Source organism: Lonchura striata, chromosome 2, assembly GCF_050655825.1.
Source record: "Lonchura striata isolate lonStrDom1 chromosome 2, ASM5065582v1, whole genome shotgun sequence".
Taxonomy (NCBI): Eukaryota; Metazoa; Chordata; class Aves; order Passeriformes; family Estrildidae; genus Lonchura; species Lonchura striata.
The window spans coordinates 109,919,842-109,944,983 of record NC_140704.1 but is presented as its reverse complement, the minus strand read 5'-3'; the positions used below and the strand labels follow the sequence as shown (position 1 = coordinate 109,944,983).

Here is a 25,142-nt window from a genome sequence, read left to right as displayed (position 1 = left end):
CTAGTATGAAAACAGATCTCTACAGTGAGAATCAAAACTTGCTGAACAAAAAGTGCCAAAATATGGAAACACTTGAACCACTGTGAACCAATTTGCCAGAACTAAATCATGTAGCTTGGACTTGGTTTAAATTATCATATTTCCTGAATTTCCTATTTACAGACTAACATATGTTACTGTTTACACAGTGAAGTGGCCACAGCAGTAGAGCGCTGGCCAATTAAATTCCAGTCATGCTTCAGTCTTACTCCCCTGTGCTGTCATTGACAAAATCAATCACCTACTCACATCTGCACATCGCAGTACCTCAGCAAATATGCTGAATCTGGAAGATCATTTCTTTTCAATAGCTAATTGTATTTTCCAGATGGAGCATCCTTACACCATTTTATTGACCTTTTCAACTGAAACAAAATTCTGTAATTTGAACTCAGGCAAATCCACTTTGGCTACCCATAGTTCCTATGTGACTTACAGTCACCCTTTATTGGTCTCAATACATCAGACTCCTTATTATACCTACTGTTCAACAAACACTAAACAGGATCTGGATGGATATAACAGCTCAACCTCAGCAAGATCAAGACAATACCTTAAGAGTCAGGTAGAAGGAGATAAATAAACAATCGCTATGCTCATTAATTTCAAAAAAGCTTTTGCTCATCTTCTTTTATGAGGATACAGTTAAAAAAAATCTGATTATTGACATGGCAAAGTAAAAAGGCAATGTCTCGTTACTGCATATCTTGATTTGCCCAGGCCACTACAGCTCTTTCTGATGCAAATCTCTTCAAACTTACCCATTCTCATTGGTTTTACTAATGCAGTTCATGCAGCTGCATCCAGCAGTGTGGATACCTGCTTATCTGATAGCACATTTTCCCTCTACCTTCTAAAAAGGACATTGCACTTATGCTACTGCATCCATCACCTTCATTACAGATGAAATTCTCTGTGAAATTATGGATCCTGCACATGAGGGCTCTCTACATAAAAAGCTGAATATTTGAAAGTGAATCTGACTAAGTAGTTCTATCAATGATAGATCTATTTTAGGAAAAAAATAAAAGGTTTCTTTTAACAAAACATTCCACAGTATCATCACCCTCTTAACTGTAGGTTGCAGAAGTAGTACAGTGTTGTGGTTTCAATATAAGAGTAATTAATCAGGAAGGAAAGTTAACAATTAGAAATAACTACAGACTGTAAAAATACCAATTAGTCTCAACTACAGAATAAACTAGGTGTCAATCTAGCTGTCAAGAAAACAGACTTAACAGCATTTCTGTTACAGTTGATCACACGGTGGGGGTAAAAGTTGAGACAGACAACTTTATAATATCTGTTCCTTTCAATCCCATTTACCGTAATTTTTCTATCATCCACATGCAGCAAATCATACAATTCAGTAGCTCAGAAGTGACCCTACATTAAAATGTCTCCCTACCTGGAGACTGGGGTGGCAGCCGAAGTCCAGTAAAGTCTTGACAACTTGCAGATGACCTTTGTTGACAGCAATATGGAGTGGAGTCTGCCTGCGCTTGTTGCGAGCATTCAAATCTGCGCTGCCTCGGTGCAAAACCTCAATCACAGCACCCTCATCACCAAAGGCTGCATGATGGACAGCCCTGTCTCCATCCTTGTCCTGAAGTAGAAACATTCATTTAACCCGGTATATTTCACATTTCCTTTGCATTTAAACAAGATTATTTCAACTAACAACTGTCCATATATAATGTAGCAAGAAAAATGAGACTACCATTAAAATACCTAATTAAATAATTTGTCAAAGTACAGCAACAGAGGATGAAGAATCACTTCATATATAAATGTGTATATGTGTATATATATATACACATATATATACACATGTTCTACAACATATGATATTGTACAGCATATACAACTATTGCCCTGAATCTTTGTGTGGTTTGGTCACCAAACTCAAATGGCTTCATTTGGGTTTTTACTACAAAACAACCACTGTCAAGAAAAAATGCAAAACAAAAGCACCAAAAAAACCCACAAAAGAATCCAGTGCCCAAACAGTATTACATTTAATATCCCAGGGTAGTTAATATCCATTTAATATCCAGGGTAACCTGGGAAGTGTTACAGATTCCAAATCATAGTGCAAGACATGAGCATTTCCTTGTTCATACAACTAAGTTAGTATTTATTAGGATTTATTATATGTCTGGGTTTTCACTTAATAAACCTTTTATGAAGGACATTTGTGACTGATGCTGACATTAACTAGAAGTTCTGATTCTGTGTTGATGATTCACAGCGTTAAAACTCTGATTCAGTTTGTTTCAGTTTCACACAAATTGAGAATTAAAATGTGAAAGTTAAATTTGTCAGTTTAGGCTATTTTAACATTAATAGAAGTTTACTGTACAACATGAAACATTTAAAAATATCAATCAAGTGATTTCAACATTAATGACAGCATACAAAAGATAGAAGTAAAAAGGAAGTTATACATTATGAAATAACTTCCATATGCTAGTTTCCGAGTATTTCTGCACAGTTTAACATAAATATGCATTTTTAGGATTCAATTTTGAAAACAGAAACACTGAAAATTGTAAAATAAAATCATGACTGATCAAGGGCTCACTGTCTATCCTGAGTTAACTTGGGTTTCTCATCAATTTGCTTCTTCAGCAACAACTTTCAAAAATATTTTTTATTATATATGGCACATTTCTAATACATTTTAGACTAACGCAAAAATTAATAGCTCTTAACCTAAACTGTATTTGCACAATGAGACTAGTTGCAGCATTTAAAAGGGTGGGAGAAGATTTATCCCCTAATTATCAAATGTATCTTTTTGAAAATATGGATATAGTTTTCAAGATAAAAGTCAAGGCACTACATAGCAGCTTCAACAGCCTTTAGAAAAGATACTTTTATTCCTTCCAAATCAACTCACGCTACCAAGTTGCCTTCTCAGATTGCAGGATTCTTACTCACATTCATCTAACACAAAGCAACCATCAAAAGAAGCCAAAGCTTGTCCATTTGGAAGGGGAAAGGATCAGAAAGGGGACCTTCTGTATATTTTTCATCTGGTTATAAGGATCATTATGAGGCAAACCTTATCAAGAGTGTGCCAGTAAGTCCTAAACTGTTACAAGACTTGTATTTACAGAGCACTTGGTTTCACAGAGGCATGGTAATTTGTCTTTTCATATTTGCAGTCTGAAGAGTACACCAAGATATTTATGGATGAAACTCCATAATTACTGAATGTTTTAGTTTTACCATATTTCAATTTTATACACAACCACCTGATTTTATCAAGTCTTAATGTATAGAATTCCTATTTTAATGAGCAGAGGTCCAAATCATGTAGGCCCTTTTTTTAGCTCAGCATCAAAACAAATAATCTCAGGAACTAAATATAGCAATAATTCATCTAAAAAAAGCTAGCAGCTAGTAAATAATCTGTCCTTAAGACTCAGTTACACTTAGATAAAAATCTAAATATTAAAAGTACTACATTTCTATACATGCCAACAGTAAACTACTGTTATAATACTGTTAATAACTGACAACCATTAATGTCTTCAGCCTAGAAGGTTACATATTCTTACCATGCAATAGCTACATCAGGTTTTTTGAGCTATGCCTATAGCCAACTGTTCTCTGACTAAACAGAGGCCACTTGCAGACTGCATTAAGATATCAGAGAAAAACACAGGAGACAACAATAAGGATATTCCCATAAAATGTCATAATTAACTTATAAACTCTGAAGAAATGACTGTAAGTGTAAAAACATCCAACTTAGCTATAAAGTAACAGGCCACAACAGTGAAGTAAATGGACTACATTTTTGCTATGTGCTTAATGGGATGGCTCTGCTGAACCTTTGCATTTTATAAACAATTATGTTTATAAATATTATATATATATATATATATATATATAAATAAGTATTGATAGCTTACATTTTTATAGTCTGAAAGATATAACTACAAATCTAATAATATTATTAAAATTATTAATATTATAACCAAGGCAATTATATAATCAAATGGAAATACCATCTTCACTTCAGCAACAGAGTTATGTGAAGATGGCTTTAAAAGTCAAGTAAAATCCCTGACAATTTTTTTTTATGCTAGTGTAATGGTGCTTCTGAAGCCTGAGCAGACATGAACTCTTCACAATTCTAGTGCTAGCACATTACCAGGTGTATTGCCTTCAAACTGTTTAAGTAGTGCTTCTACCTATCTCTTTAATGCTTCTAACCCTCCCTTCAGTCCACCACTTAATTAACATGGCAGCTCTGAACACCAGTTTAGACAAAAAGCAGGTTTAGGCTAATTTTAACAGTATTTAACTTTGTAGTGCAGTGAAAGCACTACTTCTAACATGAAGTTATTTCACAGAAATCAGAAAGTATGTATTGTATCAATCTAAGCTAGCATGAAAGTTTTCTAAATTAATAGTGTATCTGTAAATATAAAATAATTTTAATTCCAAGAATTACATTGCCTCATTAATGTTTTAACATTCTGTAACTTCTGTATATCAAATACAATATAATGCTAGACACCCCAGCATGTGAAGCTATTCTTCTGCTATGCAACCAACAACCGGGTGCACAGTTAATTTCTCAGCATCCCCCTAGTCTTCAGTTTTTATTCTTAATACATCAAATTTGACAGATCCTTCTTGTGTCTCTTGCCTTGTGCAAAATGAGAAATGGTTGCAGTATCAGTGCGTTCTGTGTAAGTAATTGAGTAAAAATCAATTCAAAATGCAAATATCACAGCATGCTGATAGATAATTGTCATGAACATTATTCTAAAAAATCCTAAACAAGAGACACCCTTCTGTTTTTAGTGACATTTAAATAAAAGACACTGAAAAAACTGGACACAGAGCTGGCAGTTTCTACCCAAAGATACTGCTACTACTGTCCGCTTAGATTTGTTTTAGTTAAGAACTGAAAGATTTCTCCTAACTGATCTTTGTTTATTTAAGAAGCATGGCAAGCCTCTGAACTTAGAGATGCAGCATCTGACAACATCTTTTTCCCCTCAATGCCACAGGCAGAGTTCCCATTGCATTCTACTGTTGAAATGAAACCAAAGGAAAGAAAGAAGGGGCTTCATTGCATACGGGCTTACATAGCTCTATCCTGTTAGTAGCTATATTTCATTTAATAAGAAGTGTTAAAGTATTAGATATTAACTCTTTATAATACTGTTAGCAGGAGTCTAATTTGGGTACACAATCACACACTCCGACATTTAAAAAAGAAGGCAAGTTGAGTAGAATTGTTATGCATGTAAAAAAGTTTAAGGACACGCAAAGCATATTTTGAAATTTTTAGGTTACCTCTGCTTCTACATCCACATTCTGTTTCAGAAGCAACTTCAAAATGTCAACATGGCCATTCTGGCTTGCAGCTTGCATAGCTGTGTGTCCAGCACATTGCCCATTCACCTGGAATGCCAACACTTGAAGGTGAGTTTCAAGACACAGACACATGCACCTGTGAGGCTGTTTACTAGTAGAAAACTTAAAGCAACAGCAAACACAATACAGAATCAAATGAACAATTTTAATATGTCTTCTTAGCATATATAGATCACCTGAGGCTTCTCTATTTCATTTCTGTATTAGCTAGACTGAAGGAAAAATGAAGAAATGGATTTTCATCAAACATAAGACATTAATGATACATGAATTAAAAACATTCATATTTGGGTAATTCCCGGAAAGATTTTTGAGAACAAGTCTCAGATTTATATGTAACTTCCTTGCCAAATTTATGGCAACAGGAGAGTCTGAACAAAACCCCATGTTTTTTAAAATCTTAAGCTAAAAATCGGTGCTCAGAACCAAAGAAGTTCAGACTCCTATCTGCAAGCATTACTACTGATACATTAAAATACATTCCCTAAACAAACTCCTATAATTACAAAGCATTTTCCTTTAGACTTCTCAGTATCAGACAAGTTGGTAAAAGAAATGTGACAGAGAACAGATTAGATTATTTACTCTGTGAGTTAATAAAACAAAACAAACTCACAACAACAGTAAAAACATCCAGAAAAAACTACCCTCCTTTCTCTATCCCCCCTGAAAAAAGAAGAATTTGAAGACCCTTCAGTAATTGTGAACATTTGGTACTCTGCAGCAACTCTGGCAGCCAGCGGTTCAAAAGTTTCTTAATTGATGGCAGACAAAAGATCTATCCAGCAAGAAAGTATGTACAGCTCTGTGTTCGCACAGCCCACACATATTTCACAGGACAACAAATGGGAGAAGAGACAGTGGAATTAGCTGTATTACTTCTAAGAAGACACTACCAACTGGCAAGGAGTACTCAGAACAGCTGCACTTCTTTTAGTACTAGAGGCCCCCCAAAAGAGATACCCCCAAAACATAACACTCACATCTACATCTGGCCTCTTTAGCAAGTCTTCCACTTTAGCAACGTCTCCATTGGCAGCAGCTTTAACTAATTCTTCATTGAGATCTCCAGATTCTTGGGTTTCAAATAATTTTTTCAATAGCTGGGACAATCTCTCTGTAATTGTTAACCAAAGGACAACTAAGATTACAATTCTAATTACACAAGAACAGAAAAAAAACCCAGTTACATTTGTTTTGTTTCTAAGGCCATGTACATAGTAATACACAAACTACCATAAAATAGCAGCTGTAAAATGACCAAGTTTGAAATAAGAGCTGCGCCCTCGTACCCTTTAGACGATGGAGATTGCCACATTAGACACGTCAGAACAAAGCTGGTTGCACCACAAATAGCTCAAATAGCTTTTCTTTTACAAAATACAAAAGGGCAGGACAAGGTAAAAACATGAACTTATGTATTGCTATTACAGACTTTCTAACATTAGGTATAGCCTGTCTTCTGTGATTTGAAACACTTAAGTTGTATTACTCTTCTAGATAGTTTTATGGCCACTGTACTTGGTTCTTTATTGAGAAAACTCACTGCATCTATGCCTCCTTAGGGAAAAATCTAGAAAACTATTTAGAAAGTTTTCTTGGCATTAAAGCAAGTATGTGAAGAGGAAAGAGTAACTAGCTATGACTAAAAAAAGGAAAAATTCTAGTTTCAATTGAAAAGTGCCAACAGAACACCAAAACAAACTGGACAGTCTTTCTGCCTTGTTATTGTATGAATGACAGCATGTTCAACAAAACTGAAGTCTGATTACATAGACAGCAAAAAATCCCACTGTAATTAGTCACAGGATGTCTGACTAAATTTTAAGACAGAAACTTAAAAAAAAAAATATCCTGAGTTATAATAACCACCTGCAACAGATCCTTTGCCTGTGCATGCTATCTTAAACCACGTATTAAACAAGGAGGCTGCTCGTTACTGCATGCCTCAGTCCCTATTTCAATCTGATGTCCATTCCAACCATTTTGAAGTCCTTAGAGGAGACCTCCGAAGACACACCTGCACTGTGACCAAACAGAAGCACCTGATCAATATAACATCTCCATATTGACTGCAAGCTTTTCTTCCAATCTTTCTCACATAAAACTTCAATTACCCAAACTCCAAAGCTATTATTAACCTTGCACACACACAATGTATTAATACCCAATAACAGTTTTTAAATTAACACAATTACTTGCCATACACATGGCAATATTACTAGTTTTCTTCAAACTTACCACCAGATGCATTACTTATAGCGGATCCTGCAGATGCCACCTTTGAGACAGCTGCTGGATTATAGGTCCAAGACGTCCCACAAACCTCTACCTTTAAGTCACTGTCTGAATAGATCTGCTGAACCCGACCAACTTTACCTAAAGTCTGAATTAAAGAAAACATCAAATGCAAATAAAACATTCCAATTTCCAAGTATTTTGTTTTTAATATTATATAAATTTTATTAAGTCCATTATTTAACAACATAATCACTACTATCTTTACATAGGTTTCATTTGATAAGCAGATTGCTGCAGCTGAGGAAGTATTACACTGTGTCTGATGAAAGCTTAAAAAGAAAATCCCTTTTAGACTGCTGCAGCCTCCAGGTACATTACCAGTAATAACTAGAAATACTGTACAAGCTTGAACATTCTATGAATGCAATACACAGCTACTCACTGGAAGCATTGCCTCAGCCCACTCTCCATGACCTCTCTGGAGAAGCTTGATTCGCTCCAGGTCATAACATACTTGAACGAGGTCGCCCACTTGAAATTGAGAGGTACCTCCTTCTGCACCTTGAGCAGCATCTCCACTTCGGACAACGTTGGCCTTGGTGAGAACAGCTGGATTAAATGTCCACCTAAACAATGAATCATTTAAAGTAGGTATTAAACACACAAAGCAAAATGTATGTTTAAAAATTACCTGTTGGCTAAGTTTCTGCTTGTATGCCAACAAATTTTCTGCAACTGGATACTATGGATACTATATTTGCTGTTATCCATTTTTTGTACATAAATTTGCCTCATTAATTGTGGTTCATTAATTAATTCCAAGGAAAATCTTCAGAGATATACATTTGTAAAGGCAATTAAGAAATGTCCTGCCTAAGGAAAAGCAAGCTGACAGCAATGTAAAAGTCCTGAAAGTAGCTATATAGTTGCATTATTTTTCCAGGGATAGGAAATAACCGGCTGAAAAGCAGCAGATCCAAGTTGCCTCTATGACTGAACGGTCAGGAAACAACACAGGAAGAAGACAGAATTTTGGCCCTTTCCCCCAAGTCAAAAGATGCAACATTAAGTTATAACAGTATTTTTCAATTAAATAGATGTCCCAGATATACCTCAATTTTCAATCAAAGTATCCCATTGGTAGTTTGAATTTTACTGATTTAAAGGCATTTAGCTGTTTAGTCAGGGAGGAGACCAAAAGACAGAGCAGCTCCTGTCACTGACTCTGCTGACATGACTGCCAGAAGAAAAGCCACTTGCATCCATTTAACTGGGAAAACAGCTTTGTTCTGATTGCTTTGTAGTATTAGCAGAAGTATCTTGAGGGATATCCTGAATGAACAGTACACTGTTAATTCTTTCTGGATGAACTGAAAAGGTCAAACTCCATATACAACTGAAATGATATTCCATTCAGCTGCTACTTTTTAAAGATAAGCCAAATACTTGAGAGCAAGAAAACAAAAAACCATGTGGCCATGCTGTACTGCTGGGTTTGAGTCTTATTAACATGGATGCAGCTAAGCAAAATTCAAACCTGAACTGCTTGCAGGGAGTGGTTTTGGCTTCCCCAATACCTCCTGTTCTTGGTCTGTATTTTACATAAACGAACATTCATTTGAATAATAAATAATTCCTTTGAATAAAAGTAACTGTAGTTTAAAAAAGACCCCCCTCCCCGAAGTTTGTCACCTGTCTTCTTAAACTATTTTTCTGAAAACCCACAATGAACTGCTATTACCTTGCCCCTTGAAACCATGGGATAGATAGTTTTAATTAAAAAGGAAGTTATTGCTTAAAACACTGCATTTTGCAAATAAGATAGTCTAGAACATAATTTCTTCATTTGGACTCAAATTTTCACAAATGAGAGGCAGCAGAATTCCTTTTCCTGCTAAAGCATCCTAGAAGTTAAGTCCTCATTACACATCTAGAAGGAAATCTTAACAGACACAAAAGGAGAAGAGAAAGCTTCTGGCACCAAGTAATCACAAGCACTGAAGGCAAGGGAAGTTTGTGAGAAGCAATGATAAAGGATATAGAACAAACCTGTTGCCACTTGGATATTGTACTACAATGTCATGGTCCTCATCGATGCCACAAACTGTTCCAGTTGTTGTTAAAGTTTCAAACATGCCATCAGTCCATCCTCCATGACCATGCTGCAAAGATTGCACAATTTCCAAGTCGAGGTCAATGTTTACAAGGTCACCTATTTGTAGCCCACCAGGGTTTCTGTTACCATTTTGCTCACCTGAAAGGGAGTAAGGGAAAAAAAAAGTTTACATCACCATACTAATTTTCCAAGAAATTTAAAGAATTGAAGTTAAGAATCATAGAATTGTTAAGGTTGGAAAAGACCTTTGAGATTTTCAAATCCAATAACCAACTAAGCACCACCACCATGTTCACATTGAACTCTGTTCCAAGTACGCTATCATCGTGTTTTCAACACTTCCAGGGATGGTGACACCACACCAATGCCTCTGCAACCACAGGGGCTAACAGGTAAAGAAACTTTGGAACTTCTGGCAACAGAACTGTGTGCTTCTTGTTGAGTTTTCAAGGGAAATAGCAGTGACACTGGCATATGCTAAATAATTGTGACAAGTTCCACTATGGGCTCTAATTGGGATCTTAAAAGCTATCATATGGTGTTAGATATCTGGCACATAAAAGCTGTGGTGTCAATCAAACTACAGTGCTTTTGTGCAAGGAGTTAGATTTATTATATCTCTTAATATTTAAGCCAATTCTCTAAGAATGAACAGCTATGTTTGGCTTTTTAGAAATACACTGCACAGGACACACAACACAATTTATAACTTAATGAACACTTAAAAGCTCCCTTGCCATCCCCTTGGCACACTGATAACCAAATGCAAATCAACACGAATTTACTTCAGCTTACCTAACACAGGACAATGGTCTCTGTAGAATGAGCCTCCTTTTGCATCTTGAACACATTTCAGGTCAGACTACAGAAAGAGATTTGAGAAAACTTTAGTGCTCAGTGACTGAGTCTCCAGGTCAGTGAAACCAGAACTGAAATATTTAATTAAGAAAGGCTAAAAATTATGCATACAAAAAACATGTCACATGATGCACATAATCTCAAATACTTTCCAATCATTCAGCCTTGACATTCTCAATAACGTTTATAAATCTAAGAGGCTATAAAGGATGAGAATTTTTTATTTTAAAGACAGGAACTAACACAAAGCACCTTTGCCTTGTTCTATTAAGTTATTTTTCCTTTTAAAAAAGAATTCTGTGAACACAAGTAAGGAAACATCTCTTAGTGCCTGCCACTGCTGTCTACTCTTCCTAACATTTTTGGACAGATCCATGTTTATCTTGGAATAAAACATGTCACTCAGATTCTATGCAATGAAAACTTTTCAATTAAGAATATGCAGAAGAGTATTACTTTAAAAAACCCTACAAAATATGACACTGAGCTAAACATGTTCTTTTTAAAGAGAAAAGCTTAAAAGCTCATCCTTCATAAAAGTGTTTCATATTATGAGAAACTAAGTGTGGTAACCAACTCCTATTCATAAAGCCAGAGGATTTTCTATAATTCTTCTTTCCTTTATGTGTAATGCTTAATTCCAAAATAGCTATCATCTGCCACTGTTCCTTATGAAACAATTCTCACTGAACAAAGGACATTTTTGTGTGCAAAATAAGTTGGGAAGGAAATCAGAAACTGCAAAATGTGTCAGAATATTCTATGGCATGGGGGAGGAAGTAGGGGACAGGTGGTGGTAATGATATCATTAACCACAACTAAGTAAGTACTTGAACAATTCTTTTACCCTGCGCGAGATTTACTGACAAACTGTCCTCCTGCAGAAGGATTAAAATGAAAACTCTGCACTCTTCCGAATCATCAAGGCTTGAATGAGCACAATACCAACCTTGACAACTGGCAACCAGAAAAAACACAAAATTCAGTGTATGTCCTGATCTATGAAGAATGTACTGTCACTTTGGAAAAATGATGAAGACAGCCAGAGGAAAACAATGAGATTTTAGCCTCTCTTCAAATGCCCTGAGAAAGTAGAGAAAGAGCGTGTTCAGCACAGCAGTGTCAGGCCTGCGACAGGATGCTGCCACCCGGTGGGCAGGTGCCGGGTTTAGCCGCAGACAAAGGGGCTGCGCCGACCGTCCCAGATGGCAAACTCATTCATTCCCCGGAACGAGGGAGAGGGAATGTGCCCGGGAGCACTGCGTCTCACCCACTGAATACAAGCCCTCGTGTCAGGCAACAACCAGCTGTCTGTGAAGGGGACAAGGAGGGATGCACATGCAAGAGCTGCTGTCACATTCTTCAGAACACTAAGAATAAAGCCTAGGAGAGTCCAAAGGCTCTCCTCCCTGCAAGGCAAAATCAGGGTGAAAGATTGATTGTGTTACAAGAAGTGTCAATGCACTGAGCAGACTGATGGCTAAAACCTAACAGAAGAAACAAAATGCTAATTAAAAGGCTAATTACCATTTTGCAGCTGACATTACTAAAAAGCCTGTTACAGTAGCCTACATTTTATAGAAAAAACCCCAAAACTCAGAAACCTGCACTTGTATTTTACCCTGCCTGCACTGTGACCTTCACACAGTTTATTTCTGGAGTATAATGATATACTTGGTTGAAAGACTAAGTGGTAGATTGTTGTCCAACCTCAGCTTCACAACTGTCTTCTTTCCTCTTACATGATGTAGTCAATGTTGTATTGTTAAAGAATAAAACGAGAGTCTGATCTAACTAAATCTTGTAGAATTTATGTACCACTAGAGATAGAAAGCCCAGGTAAGCAGGCAATCAATGAGAACTCAAGGAAAAGCATGCAAATCAGACATTGCACAGCACAACTTGCTGGTCAGTAGTAACAGCTGATGCACATGAGCAATGGGTAATAATGGTTGTTGTATAGGCTTTACATAATGGCAAATGGTCTTTGCCTACTATGGAGAACTTTGAACTTCTAACACCCATACCTTTAACTTCCTCAAAATCTGCATTCCAGCAATATGTGATTGTATTACATAGAGATCATGACTTGCCGAGTCAAATAGGAAATATAGTATATGTACTTTGACATACTATCCAACAGCATCATTTTCATCTTCATAAAACTTCAGGGAATGAGAGAAAATGTAGAGCAAAGTCAGCAGTGCTGCCAGATGGTGTAAAAGTACCATTATCCCTGACCTTGAGGAGGAAAACAAAGCTGAACGAGCAGCTGACTACAGAAATAACTATTAAGTTATTACACTCAATATGAAATGCCATCCATCAATACCAGGGAGGGAAGCTCTACAGATTTGGTAAGAAAACTAGCTCTGCTGCTGAGAAAAAGAGGCATGTTTGATCCAGATGCACTGATGCAGCATCTAACATCCGCAGCAAATATCAGGGGAGAAATTAGTACTGATCTTACAGAAACACCAGTAGAAATAGTGCCATAGCTGCAGTTGCTCAAGGTAGCACTGAATACACAATAGTAAAGGTCACTTTAAGTCTTTAAACTCACAACAGCTTTTGGGAGGAAACCAGCCCTTTGGAGGCAAATGGAAAAAGTTCAGCGCATGCTGCTTCGTCACCAGATTAAGGCAACAAGAGACTGGATAAATCCGTACATTTTAACTAAAGGTTTGTAAGAAATGCCGTGTTTCAAATTTCATGAAATCAAATCCTTCTCAGTTTCAAGAAGCTGGGAAAAGTGAAGCAATAGAGAAGGTAGATGATGGTTGAGAAAGTGACTGAAATGACAAAGAGGTGTGAGGCACAGAAACAATAACAACAGTTTCTTACAGAGGAAACCAGACCTCAGGCAAATCCTGAGTAAATGGTTTGCAACCATACTATTTATTATAGGCACTTATCAAAGCTTTGCATTTGTAACTTTTTTTTTAAAGGAAGATAGTTTTCCTTGTCAGTTAATAGTATAAATAAAATTGGAAAATGATCAGGAAATACATTTCTGCTTAATGGAAATATTTTTCTTCGCAACACAAAGATTAAAAACTTGACTTGGTTGAGACTACAGGAGAAACGTGGCTACATGAAAAAGAAGCAAAATGAAGTCTGCTGACAAATGCATATAAATGCACAAGATAAATTACCAGAGAACTGAAGATTTGACTGACATTACAGAGCTGCCAGTTTTAACTACAGTGTAAGGTGAATATTTTTTAACACTCACAATGCCTAGTATACAAAAATATTTACCTTGCTTTTATTAAAAAAAAAAGTGGTAACAAGAAATTCTTAAAATTTTCTAGAACAATTTCAAATAACAACTTCATGGGTAATCCAAATAAAAGTTGATGAATAGACATTAATTATCAATCACCTAGAGGCAAGCAATCTCAACTTCCCTTATGCACTCACTATTTGGAATTTGTGGAAAAAAGTATACCAACACAGACAGCTTACATATCACTGTGACAATGATAACTACAGATACTTCTTTCAGAGGCTACACAGATGAAAGTACAATCATCCAAAACAGGAAACTAGGAGAGGCTAATTGCAGCAAAAAAGGCAAGTGGTACAGAGAAATGGAATTCTGAAAGAAACAGATTCCTAAATGATGAAATTGATTTAGGACACTCCTGTAGATGGAAATACTTTCCACTGAAAACCAAGGCAAGTCACCAGCTTTACATCCTCAGCTCACGTGGTATGAAGAAATAAAATCCAGACACAAGTCCCAAAAGCAAAATCACAATCTTCCCATTAACTTTTTAATTCCATATGACCTCTCTTTGTTACAAAAGGATATGTTCACACATTTTGAGAAATTAAAAAATGCCCTAAGGGGTTTATTTGGTTAACAGCTCAGGACTCTGAATACATATAAGTAAGAAATGTGAGTAGCATAATGAACCATATAAGCCAACAGTAGGTCATTCTTACTAAGAATGTAGCAAACATTTTATCTGACCTAACAACATTACAAACACGTATTTCAATTCAGGAATTTGTGGCCTGTGGCAACAGAAACTCCCAGACTTCATAAAAAAAAAAAAAAACAAAAACAAAAACAAAACAAAAAAAAAACAACAAAAACACCACAAGAGGAGAGATGCACTTCTCAGCCACTTCATATGTAAACACAGCAAACACAAATAAAACTTCCAAGTATCTGGCCAGAAATAAATGCATGTTTTCAGTCAGCACCTGCTGCCCCACCAGCCAAACCTCATCTCTCCAAAGCTGGCAGGCCAGATAGATTAATTTTGAGGACCAGATGCAGTCTATCAGCTATCAAACACGAACACTGACTTACAATAATGAGCTTTAATCAGCTCCATTAGCATGAGTCAAGTGTTACCCATTTGCAAGTCAGGGTCTCTTCCCAGCTGTATTTACATGGCTACACACTCTTGAGTATTGTTGATTCCACATTCTCTAGACCTTTCAAACCAATTCCCAAGTACTAAAACAAGTTTACCCCAAATTTACGTGATCTTTCTGACAGTCTCAGCTTTACATAACACATAAATAGTAGTAAACAATAATAATGAATTGTTCACTTAAATTACTAATCAGTTATAAAATTAAGTATTACATTCAAATGACTCATAGATATCCAATAATCCATTCTGTCTGAAGTGAAAATTGCATTTTTTGAAAACACTGAAGATAAAATTCATGTAGGAATGGATTACAATCAGGTAAGCACTACTTACACAACCTCCAATTATCCTTTCTGAACATCCACATGTACATATTTTTTCTCTATTATCCTAAAAACATCTATATACGTAGTCTCACACACAGTTAAACAGGCTTTTTTTAATTGACCAAATATTTTTATTTCTACAGAACTTATGAGAAGGGTCACCATCACCCCTTCAATTTTACAGTTGAAGTACTTAATGGAGTTTACTAGAAATATTTAACACTTTGAAAGGTGACTTAACTTTGGAAACACAATGTAGTTGATTTAAAAATAATAATTTTTATTAAGGGAATAACTATTTCAAAGCATAATATAACTTATCCCAAATGTACTTTTTTCATGAGACCAGAAGGAATCTTCAATGATTCCACAGCACTTTTACTATGCAGTTAAAAAATTTTAACATAGCAACTGAAATCAAAACAACCAGAAAAACAAAAAAATAAGTTGATCTGTATCTCATTCTATCTAGATTTTGTGACCATTACTTTTCCATGTATCACAAGAGAGAAGACTCCAAACATTAAATCAATGTTATACTACAAAATACCATATACATTCATTTTTGCCAGCATATAAAGGTTTTTCTTTAGAACTGGGGGACACCATGAAGCACATAATTTAATACTGACTCATGTTTTACCTCTAGGATCTTAATGCATCAGAAAAGCTGACCTGAACTAAATTATTTTACTCTTTTTAAATGTAACACTAAAATATGTATTTCCCACAAAAGTGATATTTACTTTCATTTTAAGTATGAAAATAAACTGTAAGTAAGCAAGGCTGTAAGGTCAAATAGTTTACATTCAAGAAAGTAACTGGTCATTGTTTAACATTTTATTACTGTTACACATCTGACAAGATGACACTTCAATGTTAAATTAACATGGTTTTCCCCTGCAGAATCAAACAAAAATCATGCAGAGAAAATGCTAATTAAGATGTTTTAAGCAGCTGATAATCAAAGTAACCTTTCCTTGACCCACATTAGGATAAGAAAACCCAGCAACAGAAGGCACTTAGGCTAGAGTCTGACCCATTTTCTCTCTAAAGCTGAAGTAAAGTTGCTGGAGAAACTTCAAAAGGAAACAGAAAAATTTAGCACTAAAGCAAATTAAGGTCGTAGTTTAATTCAACACCTTTCCATTTGCAAAAATAAAATTGCTCTCAATAGCATTCCAAGCACTGACAGTAATTTAAAAACTGCAGATCTTGCAGTAAAATCACACCAAAATTTGAAGTCAACTGAAGAATTCAGGAGTTGAAGAACAGAGTTTTTTTAAAAAAGTTTATAACTACACTTGCTGTTCTTTTCTGAATTTTAGTCTAAACACCAAAGTAGCACAGAAACATAAATGTGTGTGATGCAAATATTTACTGTGGCAGAAAGCAGCTCTTAACTTGTAGTTATCCACATTTAATAAATTCCCAGATCAGACTTTCTTACTAATACATATGCATGACCCTTACAGCTGGATTCACAATGACCTGGCTACCAGCATGCTAACTGACAAAGCATATCACAAAAGCAGGACCATAAAGCACAAGTTATTCTTACTGCCCTTCCCCCATCATGCATTTTACCCTTTGTATTCTTTTATACTTACCATGCCCTCAAATCCAACTCTGTAAAGATTTTTAGCACCATTGTCCCAAAGAACATATGCTGCGCTATGTGGACTCGACGCACTCCAATCTTGGATTTCAGTTACCTATTCAGTTGTGAGAATAAGAAAATGGTTTCTCGAGCAAAGATTCAGAAGCACAAATTGAACTAAAAAATTTACTCGTCTCTTCAAAATAATTAATGATATTGTAGTTTTACTAAACTTGATAAAATTTCATCTGAAGCTGTTTTCTGCTTGAGGCAAGTGTTCCCTGGGTGTGTTAAGACAGCAGTCTGAATATATACTTTGTAGGCCTATTTTTCTTTTATCTATTTGGAGGTTATCTAACTACAGATGCAGAGAACAAAATCTGAACTATATTCTTACCAGAAATAGCATTTAACTAAGAGAAACAGGATGAAGACTATTCTAATAGCTTCAATATGTCTGGTTTAACTTGCATTAGCCTGGTGGCTGTGCACTATGTTAAGAGACAGTTTTATTTCCAGAGCAAATATGTTTAACAATAGTACAAAAGTAGAGTGAAAATGTCTTTCCCTGACATTTCTGAAATGAGGAGGCCATGCACCGAATTCTGAAAACACTTTCATTATTTAAAAAAAAAAAAAAAGAAAAAAAAAGTTTTCAGAATTTGCTTTCATTCTTATTTATATTTATTTAAATAATGTTTCTGCTATCTGGGACCTACCTTTCCACATTTAAAAACATTTATATGCATTTATATGTATTTTCAGATGTACAGGTAAAAATCTCTCTAATACAAATTTAGTACACAAAGCAGACTGTGCAGGACAGGACTCTTACTTTGCAAAGTTTCAGAGATTTCAGTATATCTTGACATGGGAAGCGGTAAATAATCAAGATGAGAAAAGCTGTATTTAAATATCCCTTGCTTTAAGAGATTTAAACTTACTATTTCCTTTCAGTAAAATTCAACATGAAATCCCCAGAAGTCCTAAGGCTTCCATAAATGGCTAGGATATAAAAGAAGCTAAACAAAAATATAAAATAGGCTAAATATCATGGTCAGGAATTTTTCACTCTCCTTTAAATGCTGTTTAAGTGTATTAAAAATAAATTCAACAAAAAACACCAGGTCACCAAGATATAAGGGCAAGTCATAGTGTATTTTACACTGCCTGTTGTATATTCATACTTAGAACATATCTTCATTAGTTCGCAAGGTAAATGGAAGTTGCAAAAGTAAAATAAACAGATGTTACAATTACTAACTTATCATGCCATACAAGTATTTTTACCATAGCACTGCATCACAAGCACTCCTAGACTGTCCTAAGCCAGTAACATAATAGCCACACCCAAAACTTGCACAGCTTTTTAATTTTTAACTGGAAACTCCCTGTAATCATTATGTGAGAAACAAAACCCTAGGGTGCCAGCACTGAAAACCAAGAGCAAGAGATACACAAATGTACTGGCCAACAAGCAGCAAGATTACAGAATACAGTGATGACTAGAAAGGGGTACTCTTGACAGCTCTGATTTTATACCAGCTCTCTAGTAACACTGAAATATGCTCGAGATCTTGATGTTGCTACACAGCAATCTTAGACAGCCATGACAAAAAATTAATAATTAAAAAAATTCTGTGCTGATATTGTAAAAAAGGCCAATTAAAATGTAAAAGAATTGGCTATAGTGTACACCCCCCTCCTCTTTCTAAATGCTTAAGTATTACAAAATAAGATTTAAAAGTGCCCAGACAATTAAAACGGGAGCTTTCATGATTGTACTCTTGCTCTAAAATTAAAAAGGCCACTGAAGCCATTACATGAGCAAAAAGAGCTTCTTATTTAAACCAGTTTTATTTTTACCTTTCCTCTACGCCCATTGCCACCATCTTGATCTTCCCATTGCCAGTCAACTCCTCGCACCACCCTGGCACCTGCAAAGATTCCTCTTGCTGTAATTTTCTTTGATTTACGTCGAGACTCCAACAATACCCTGAAGTTATTAAAAGAAGAACCCACAAATGTCAACATAATAAAGGAAGTCCAAAACAACTATTTGGGGATGGGAAGGAGAGCATCTTAAAACAAAAATAACAGACAACTGCAGATTTCAATGCATGAATCACACAAGCAGTACAGAAGAGCGCACAAGCTTCCAAAATCTGATTTAATGAATGTTGGTAATTAGTTTTTTAAATTCTAACAATTTTTCTCAAGACTTCCTACTACCAGCATTCATCTTATAAACACCTGCATATGGATCTGTACTTATATTATTAAAATCATTAAAGGACAAGCAGAGCTATACAAACACATTTCTGCTTCTCTTTGATGCACTCTAAGGCAATACTTCTGTCCCACAACTGCCTTGTCACTTTTATTCAGAATTACAATATTAAGAGCAACTCTTTTCCCTCCTCCCTCAGTTTTTCTACACATTTTTATCGCATGCCTTAGCAAATTTAAGTCAATATAGTAGCATCCATTTTTCAGTCATATTATATGCTTTTTTTTAAAGCAAACCTTTTCCTTCTGACTTCAATGGGAGACTGAAGTAGATAAGCCTAAACAGAACAGTACATGATTATTTAACTAGAAATAGAAATAATCATCTCAAAAGCCACCAATTTTCACACAACAAGGCTTTTTACTTCATACCAGGAACATGTTGCCATACAAAAGAATTTTTCAGCTGACATTTGGAATGTTTCCTGACCACTTCAGGAAATTTCTCAGCATCCTGCTAACTTTTAACATCCAGCAGATGGCACACAAGGAAAAAGTTCAACTGTTACAATCAATGCAAAGAGCACATGGAAACACTGGCATTTTTTTTTTCCCCTAAGAAAAATAAAAGTTATCAAAAACACATAGTAATCTTGTTTAGAGAAGCTTCTTAAGAAGTACTCAATACCTAAAAAACTGAGACAAAAACCTATGTACATTACTTCATTATGCCACCCATACAATATCCCAGACCCAAAAATAAAATATATGAGCTTATGCTTCCCTTCACCAAAACATTCTTACATGTCTCTTGCTATTTTTCCTGTGAGACATTCTTCACATTCAACAGCGCTGTTTTGCCCTTTTCTCCTCCCTAAAACAGTTAACTTCCATAATTTTTTCTCAGCTAAGCTTGATCCAATAGAAACAGCTCCTTGGCAGAAGAAGCTGCCTTCTAGATAAGAGCTCAGTGAGAGTAAACAAAGAAAGGAAGAAAGTGAAAAGATGCAAAAAAATTCCAGCAATATTTTACACGGTGTACAATCTATCTTCAAAACTAAAACTTCTGCTGTATTTACCATAACCAACCTCTTAAAACTGCAAAGGAAATGTCAGCCTAAGAAAGAAAAAAAATTCTGGCAAGCATTCTCAAAAGCAACACGACTTCAAAAAACAAATAAATAGAAAGCATTCTTTAACTAAACCTAACTTCTCCAAGAAGATATAAATGTTGTCTTATGCATTACATTCAAATGAGCACCATATGAAGAAAAAAAATACTTTGATGATTTAATGAAAGATCATTCAGGAAACATCACAGAGGTGACACCACAGTGTATAGCCTTTACACAGTGTTTTTCCATAGCTTTCCAAGTATTTAGCAGCAGGCAAGTATCACTGTTCTCACTTAACTGGTAGATAAATCATGACACAGAGGGGCTTTGGACTGAGACAAGTTATTTAAAGTCAAGAACACCTATAAAAGAACACACTAAATGCAATTTTGTTCAGAGTTCTCCACTGAGAGAAAAAAATAGATGCTTAAGAATATGAAAACTAAGGCAAGAGTAGAACAACTCTTCATAGCATTTTTTCTCTGTTTCCTGTAGTAAGCAGTTTAAGCAGTCCAAGTCCAAGGTTTTATTCCCCGATCATTCTGTTTTCCATAACCTTCAAGGAGGGTAGGTATATTTCCTCAGTCTGTCCACACCATTACTGAACCTAATTCAACCTTCAAATTCAGAATTCATCGATAAATCTTTCTGTGATTACACATAGTATAAAGGTAATTGCCTATGTTTTAAATATGAGAACACAAAACCTAGGAAAGCCTCAAGGAGATTAAGCAAAACTGAATAATCATATCCTAACCTTTTTCTGTACTCTGTTCGTTCTTCCTAAAACTTCCATGTTTTCCAAGACTTCTCCTAGCTAGCCGTCTCCCAGAAACACAATCTAACCTCAAGGCACTTCTCTTACATAATCCAAATTTCAGTAACTAAATGTCCAGTTTCAAAGTTAACTACAAATACCTGTTTCTACTTGATATCACAAGGAAAAAGTTAGGTTTTACCTTTCACTTCCCGGTGTGGTAATTCTGTAAAAACGATGCCTTAAGTGATGCTTGTCCCCATGATAGCAAACTGTGCACAAGTCATAATTGGTGCATTCAGCACATTTCCATCGGATGCCAATGATAGGCTGCTGTCGACAAGTATCACACATAGTCCCATCATGTTTGATACCTGTGGAAGGAAAAAAAACCCAAAAAACCGTAAAATCTTTGCTGCATCACTACACAGACTTCTGTTGCACACCATTATAATTTGAAACCATATACTAGAAAGGTAACAATAAAGAAAGGCTGCTGCTTATACCCTATCAGCCTGTATCACTGAGGGGAAAAGATAGGGGACTTTGCCCCATATCCTGGTTGGCAGTCTGTTCCTGAATTATTCTATTTTCTCTCAGCTTAAAAAGCTCAGAAGTCTATGTCTGCTTCCTTCCATCTATACAAAGAAGAGAAAGAAAATGAAATATCTTTTAACTACAAGATAAAGGATCAGAAGTGAGTTTATCAAAATACAAAGGGCAATCTAGAATTTTATCTCTGGTGTACAGATATTAACACACATTGTATCACAAAGGCTACTGTGCTCAACTGTATGTGGCAGCCTAAAAATTACTGGTTTGACTTGCACATTTTGCACACTGGAAAGTTTAAGTGCTTGTCTGTATTCTTTTTTATATAGGAAAATAATTAAGCTCTCTTGGATAGATGCCATTTGCTTCATGAAAATCTGTTAACGTTTTTGAAGCATTTTACTGTTATTTTGGTTTTGCTTCTAAAAAGACTGTGCCAGAGACAGACCAGATGTAACCCACCAGCATGAGCTCTGCCAAGCCTTCCACAAAAACTGATCCCAAGGCTTTAGGCTTACAACTCTGCCAAGCTACAGCAGAGTGAAAATGATCAGTCACAGAGTTTCCATCCACCCATTCTAAATACAGTGAACAGCCACAAGTTTATTAAAAAAAAAAATCAATTCTGCTCTTTGGAAAAAAATGAGCAATAGAAGAGAGAAGCACTAGCATTCAGTCTGTAGCACTAGACAGAAATAAGCACTAAGAAGCTAGAGTAACACAGAATTTTCCCAGTCACTTCCCCTTAAAAAAATCACAGATCAATTTGAACTTGAGGAAAAAGAATGGATTTTGCCCCTTCCAGCAGGGATGCTTTCAGAGATGACTGCCAAATTCACTATGAAACTATTAGTCACTTACATCCAACAGCTGAACCATCTGTAGCAAAGAAAAATCAACAGTTGGAAAGGCAAAACTGAAGGAAATGCCTTCTTTTTTGATCATTTCACAGAAATACGTAACAGCTGATGTTGGAAGTAATGTCTGAAAATTGTCTTTTCCAACAACCACTGCTCAAAGCAAAGTAAACTAGAGCTGGCTGCCCAGGACCATTTCCAATCAAGGTTTTGATTACCAATAAGAACAGACTCCACAACACAGCATATACAACCATCCCTAGAAAAAAAATGTTTCTCTAGTTTCAGTGGAAATTCCTGTATTTCAATTTATGCCCATTCTCTCTTGCCCTGTCACCTGACACCACTGAAAAGAGCCTGGCTCCATCCTCTTTACAGCATTCATCAGGTATTTATATACACTCCTAAGATCTCCCCAAGCCTTCTCTTCTCCAGAATAAGCACCACCAGATCCCTCATCCTCTTCCTGTACCAGATGCCCTCAAGAGTCTTTGCAACAACACATTTGCAGCCCTTCACTTGAATCTCAGTATGACCAATCCCTCTTGCTCTAGGGACGGTATTGAGGCATTTTACTATCCTTAGGTTTTCAAAGCCATTCTTCAGGAGTGGATGCATTGAAAGCACAGAGATACCTTGTTAGTGCTTTTGTCACCTTGTTTAAAAAGTCTAACTAGTTATGGTGCTTAGGGTTGAGAAGTACTATTTGTTTTGGTTTTATTTGATTGCTAAATCAGTATTTCACATAGAAACAGAAGTTACACATAATTTGATTTTATTTTTTAATGCCTGCCGAACTTTTGGGATGGCATTTAACCAAGAAATACATTTATTCTGGATGTGAAGGGACAAAGGAATTGGGTGCTGTAGGATTTTTCCACTTGACCAAACAGCAGAAAAAACGGCAAAAGAGAGGTATAATCAGGAATCATGTGATACAGAATAGGTCATCTCATTGTAAACTTAAAAACTAAACACTTCTTGACAACGAGGCAAAAGCAGCTATGCAAAACTCAGCAAAATTTCTTTAGGAAAGATCAAGAAAAAAATTGTACAAAGATATTTGACTCAAGTCATTTTACTGACCACAGTGTCTGGGACTTAAAAAGAGAACAGTGCACGTCTGTACTTGAAGTGTCTGATCTAAAGTGACGTTTTCTGTATCTCACAGTTCCCTAAACACCATCCTGATAGATATGGCCTTTCTTCATCCATTCCCCAACACAACATTCCAGCAGCAACACCCACTTCAGTGCATGCCTCACCTGACCATGCTGCTCCATTCTTTTCATTAGGCAAGCAAAAGATTTTTGCAGAGCTGGGATGCAAACTGCATCAAGAAACATACCAGGCTGGAAAACAGCCAGGAGGAAAAATATTCAGCTGAAGTGGTTTCCCAATCCCATTCTTTGAGGTGCTGCACAACACTACTGCCATGAGAAACAAAGAACTGCAGGGCAGGAGCAGGCAAGTAATCCTGTTACAGAATGTCTAACCACTGCACCAGAGATGTGAAGGAAGAAGCATTTTGTATGCTTCTGGTGACAGTGGATAAAGAGACCTTGAATTTCATCTGCCAAAAAAAAAAAAAAAAAGGCTAAAACAAGGTGCTACTACTGATCACATAATGGGACACTAAACTCTTATTCATGGTCATAACACAAGCAAAATTATTTAGATCAATAATATATGTTAGAGAAGATTGAAAGAATTTAAGTTCAACTAGATATTATAGGTACAGAAGGGTAGTAGGTTGACCTTGCCTGGATGTTAGGTGTCCACCCAACCAGTTTCTCATTCTTCCCTCCTTAACAGGACAAAGAGTGAAAACAAAATGAAACATCTTAGGTCATGCTAAAAGTGAAATTATTTACCAATCACCATCACAGGCAAAAGAGATTTGACTTGGGGAAAACTTATAGCTAATTAAAAAAACAAAGAGGATGGTAAGGAAAACAGAAACTAAAACATCTTCTCCCTACACTTCACCGTCTTCACAGAGACAACTGCATTCCTTCATTCCAAACACCTCTATCTCCTTGCTTCTTCCCAGGGTAGATTAAAATTACATAATCTTTTGGTTGGAAAAGGCCCTGAGGACCATCAAGTCCAGCCATTAACTTAATATCACCAAGATCACCACTAAAACATGTCCCTAAGCACCATGCCTACACAACTTCTAAATACTTTCAGGGACGATTATTCAACCACTCCTATGGGCAGCCTGTTCCAGTGCTTGACAACCCTTTTGGTGCAGATGGGGAACACAGGATCAAATCCGTAACAGCTCCTCACACTTTTCCCCTGCCCATCATGAGTCCTCTCCACAAGCTTTATTCCTTGAAGAAAACACTCTTTGAGCATGGGCTCCCCTATGTGCTGCAGTGAGGATCCCTGCTCCACTGTGGCACTCCATGGGTGGCACAAAGACAACCTGCAACACTGAGGTATCCATCCTCTGGTAAACCATCCACACACCAAAACTCAGCACCAAGGACCTGACAGTGGCACTAAAGATACTCAGAGGGAAGGAAGGAGACATTATGTCCAGAGCTTCAGACTAGCTTGGTTCTACCCCAATGGACTGAAGGCTCATCAGCATTGAGATCATGTATTTCAATTTACTTTTACCAAAAAGCAAAGCATTTATGCACT

The 25,142-nt window shown here is 36.2% G+C and overlaps 1 protein-coding gene across 8 annotated transcripts in view; it reads right to left on the bottom strand.

Annotated features, from left to right (window-relative positions):
- The window catches only part of MIB1 (MIB E3 ubiquitin protein ligase 1), a 68,563-nt gene that overhangs the window by 37,769 nt on the left and 5,652 nt on the right, over positions 1-25,142 (bottom strand). For all 8 annotated transcript variants that reach the window (XM_021551557.4, XM_021551558.4, XM_031504016.3 and 5 more), the window contains exons 2-11: positions 21,281-21,452; positions 18,844-18,973; positions 16,988-17,092; positions 10,595-10,661; positions 9,733-9,937; positions 8,126-8,309; positions 7,684-7,828; positions 6,426-6,559; positions 5,362-5,469; positions 1,448-1,645 (exon numbers count right to left, since the gene is read on the bottom strand). In XM_021551557.4, the coding sequence (XP_021407232.2) occupies positions 1,448-1,645; positions 5,362-5,469; positions 6,426-6,559; positions 7,684-7,828; positions 8,126-8,309; positions 9,733-9,937; positions 10,595-10,661; positions 16,988-17,092; positions 18,844-18,973; positions 21,281-21,452 (1,448 nt within the window). The remainder of the gene's footprint in view (positions 1-1,447; positions 1,646-5,361; positions 5,470-6,425; positions 6,560-7,683; positions 7,829-8,125; positions 8,310-9,732; positions 9,938-10,594; positions 10,662-16,987; positions 17,093-18,843; positions 18,974-21,280; positions 21,453-25,142) is intronic.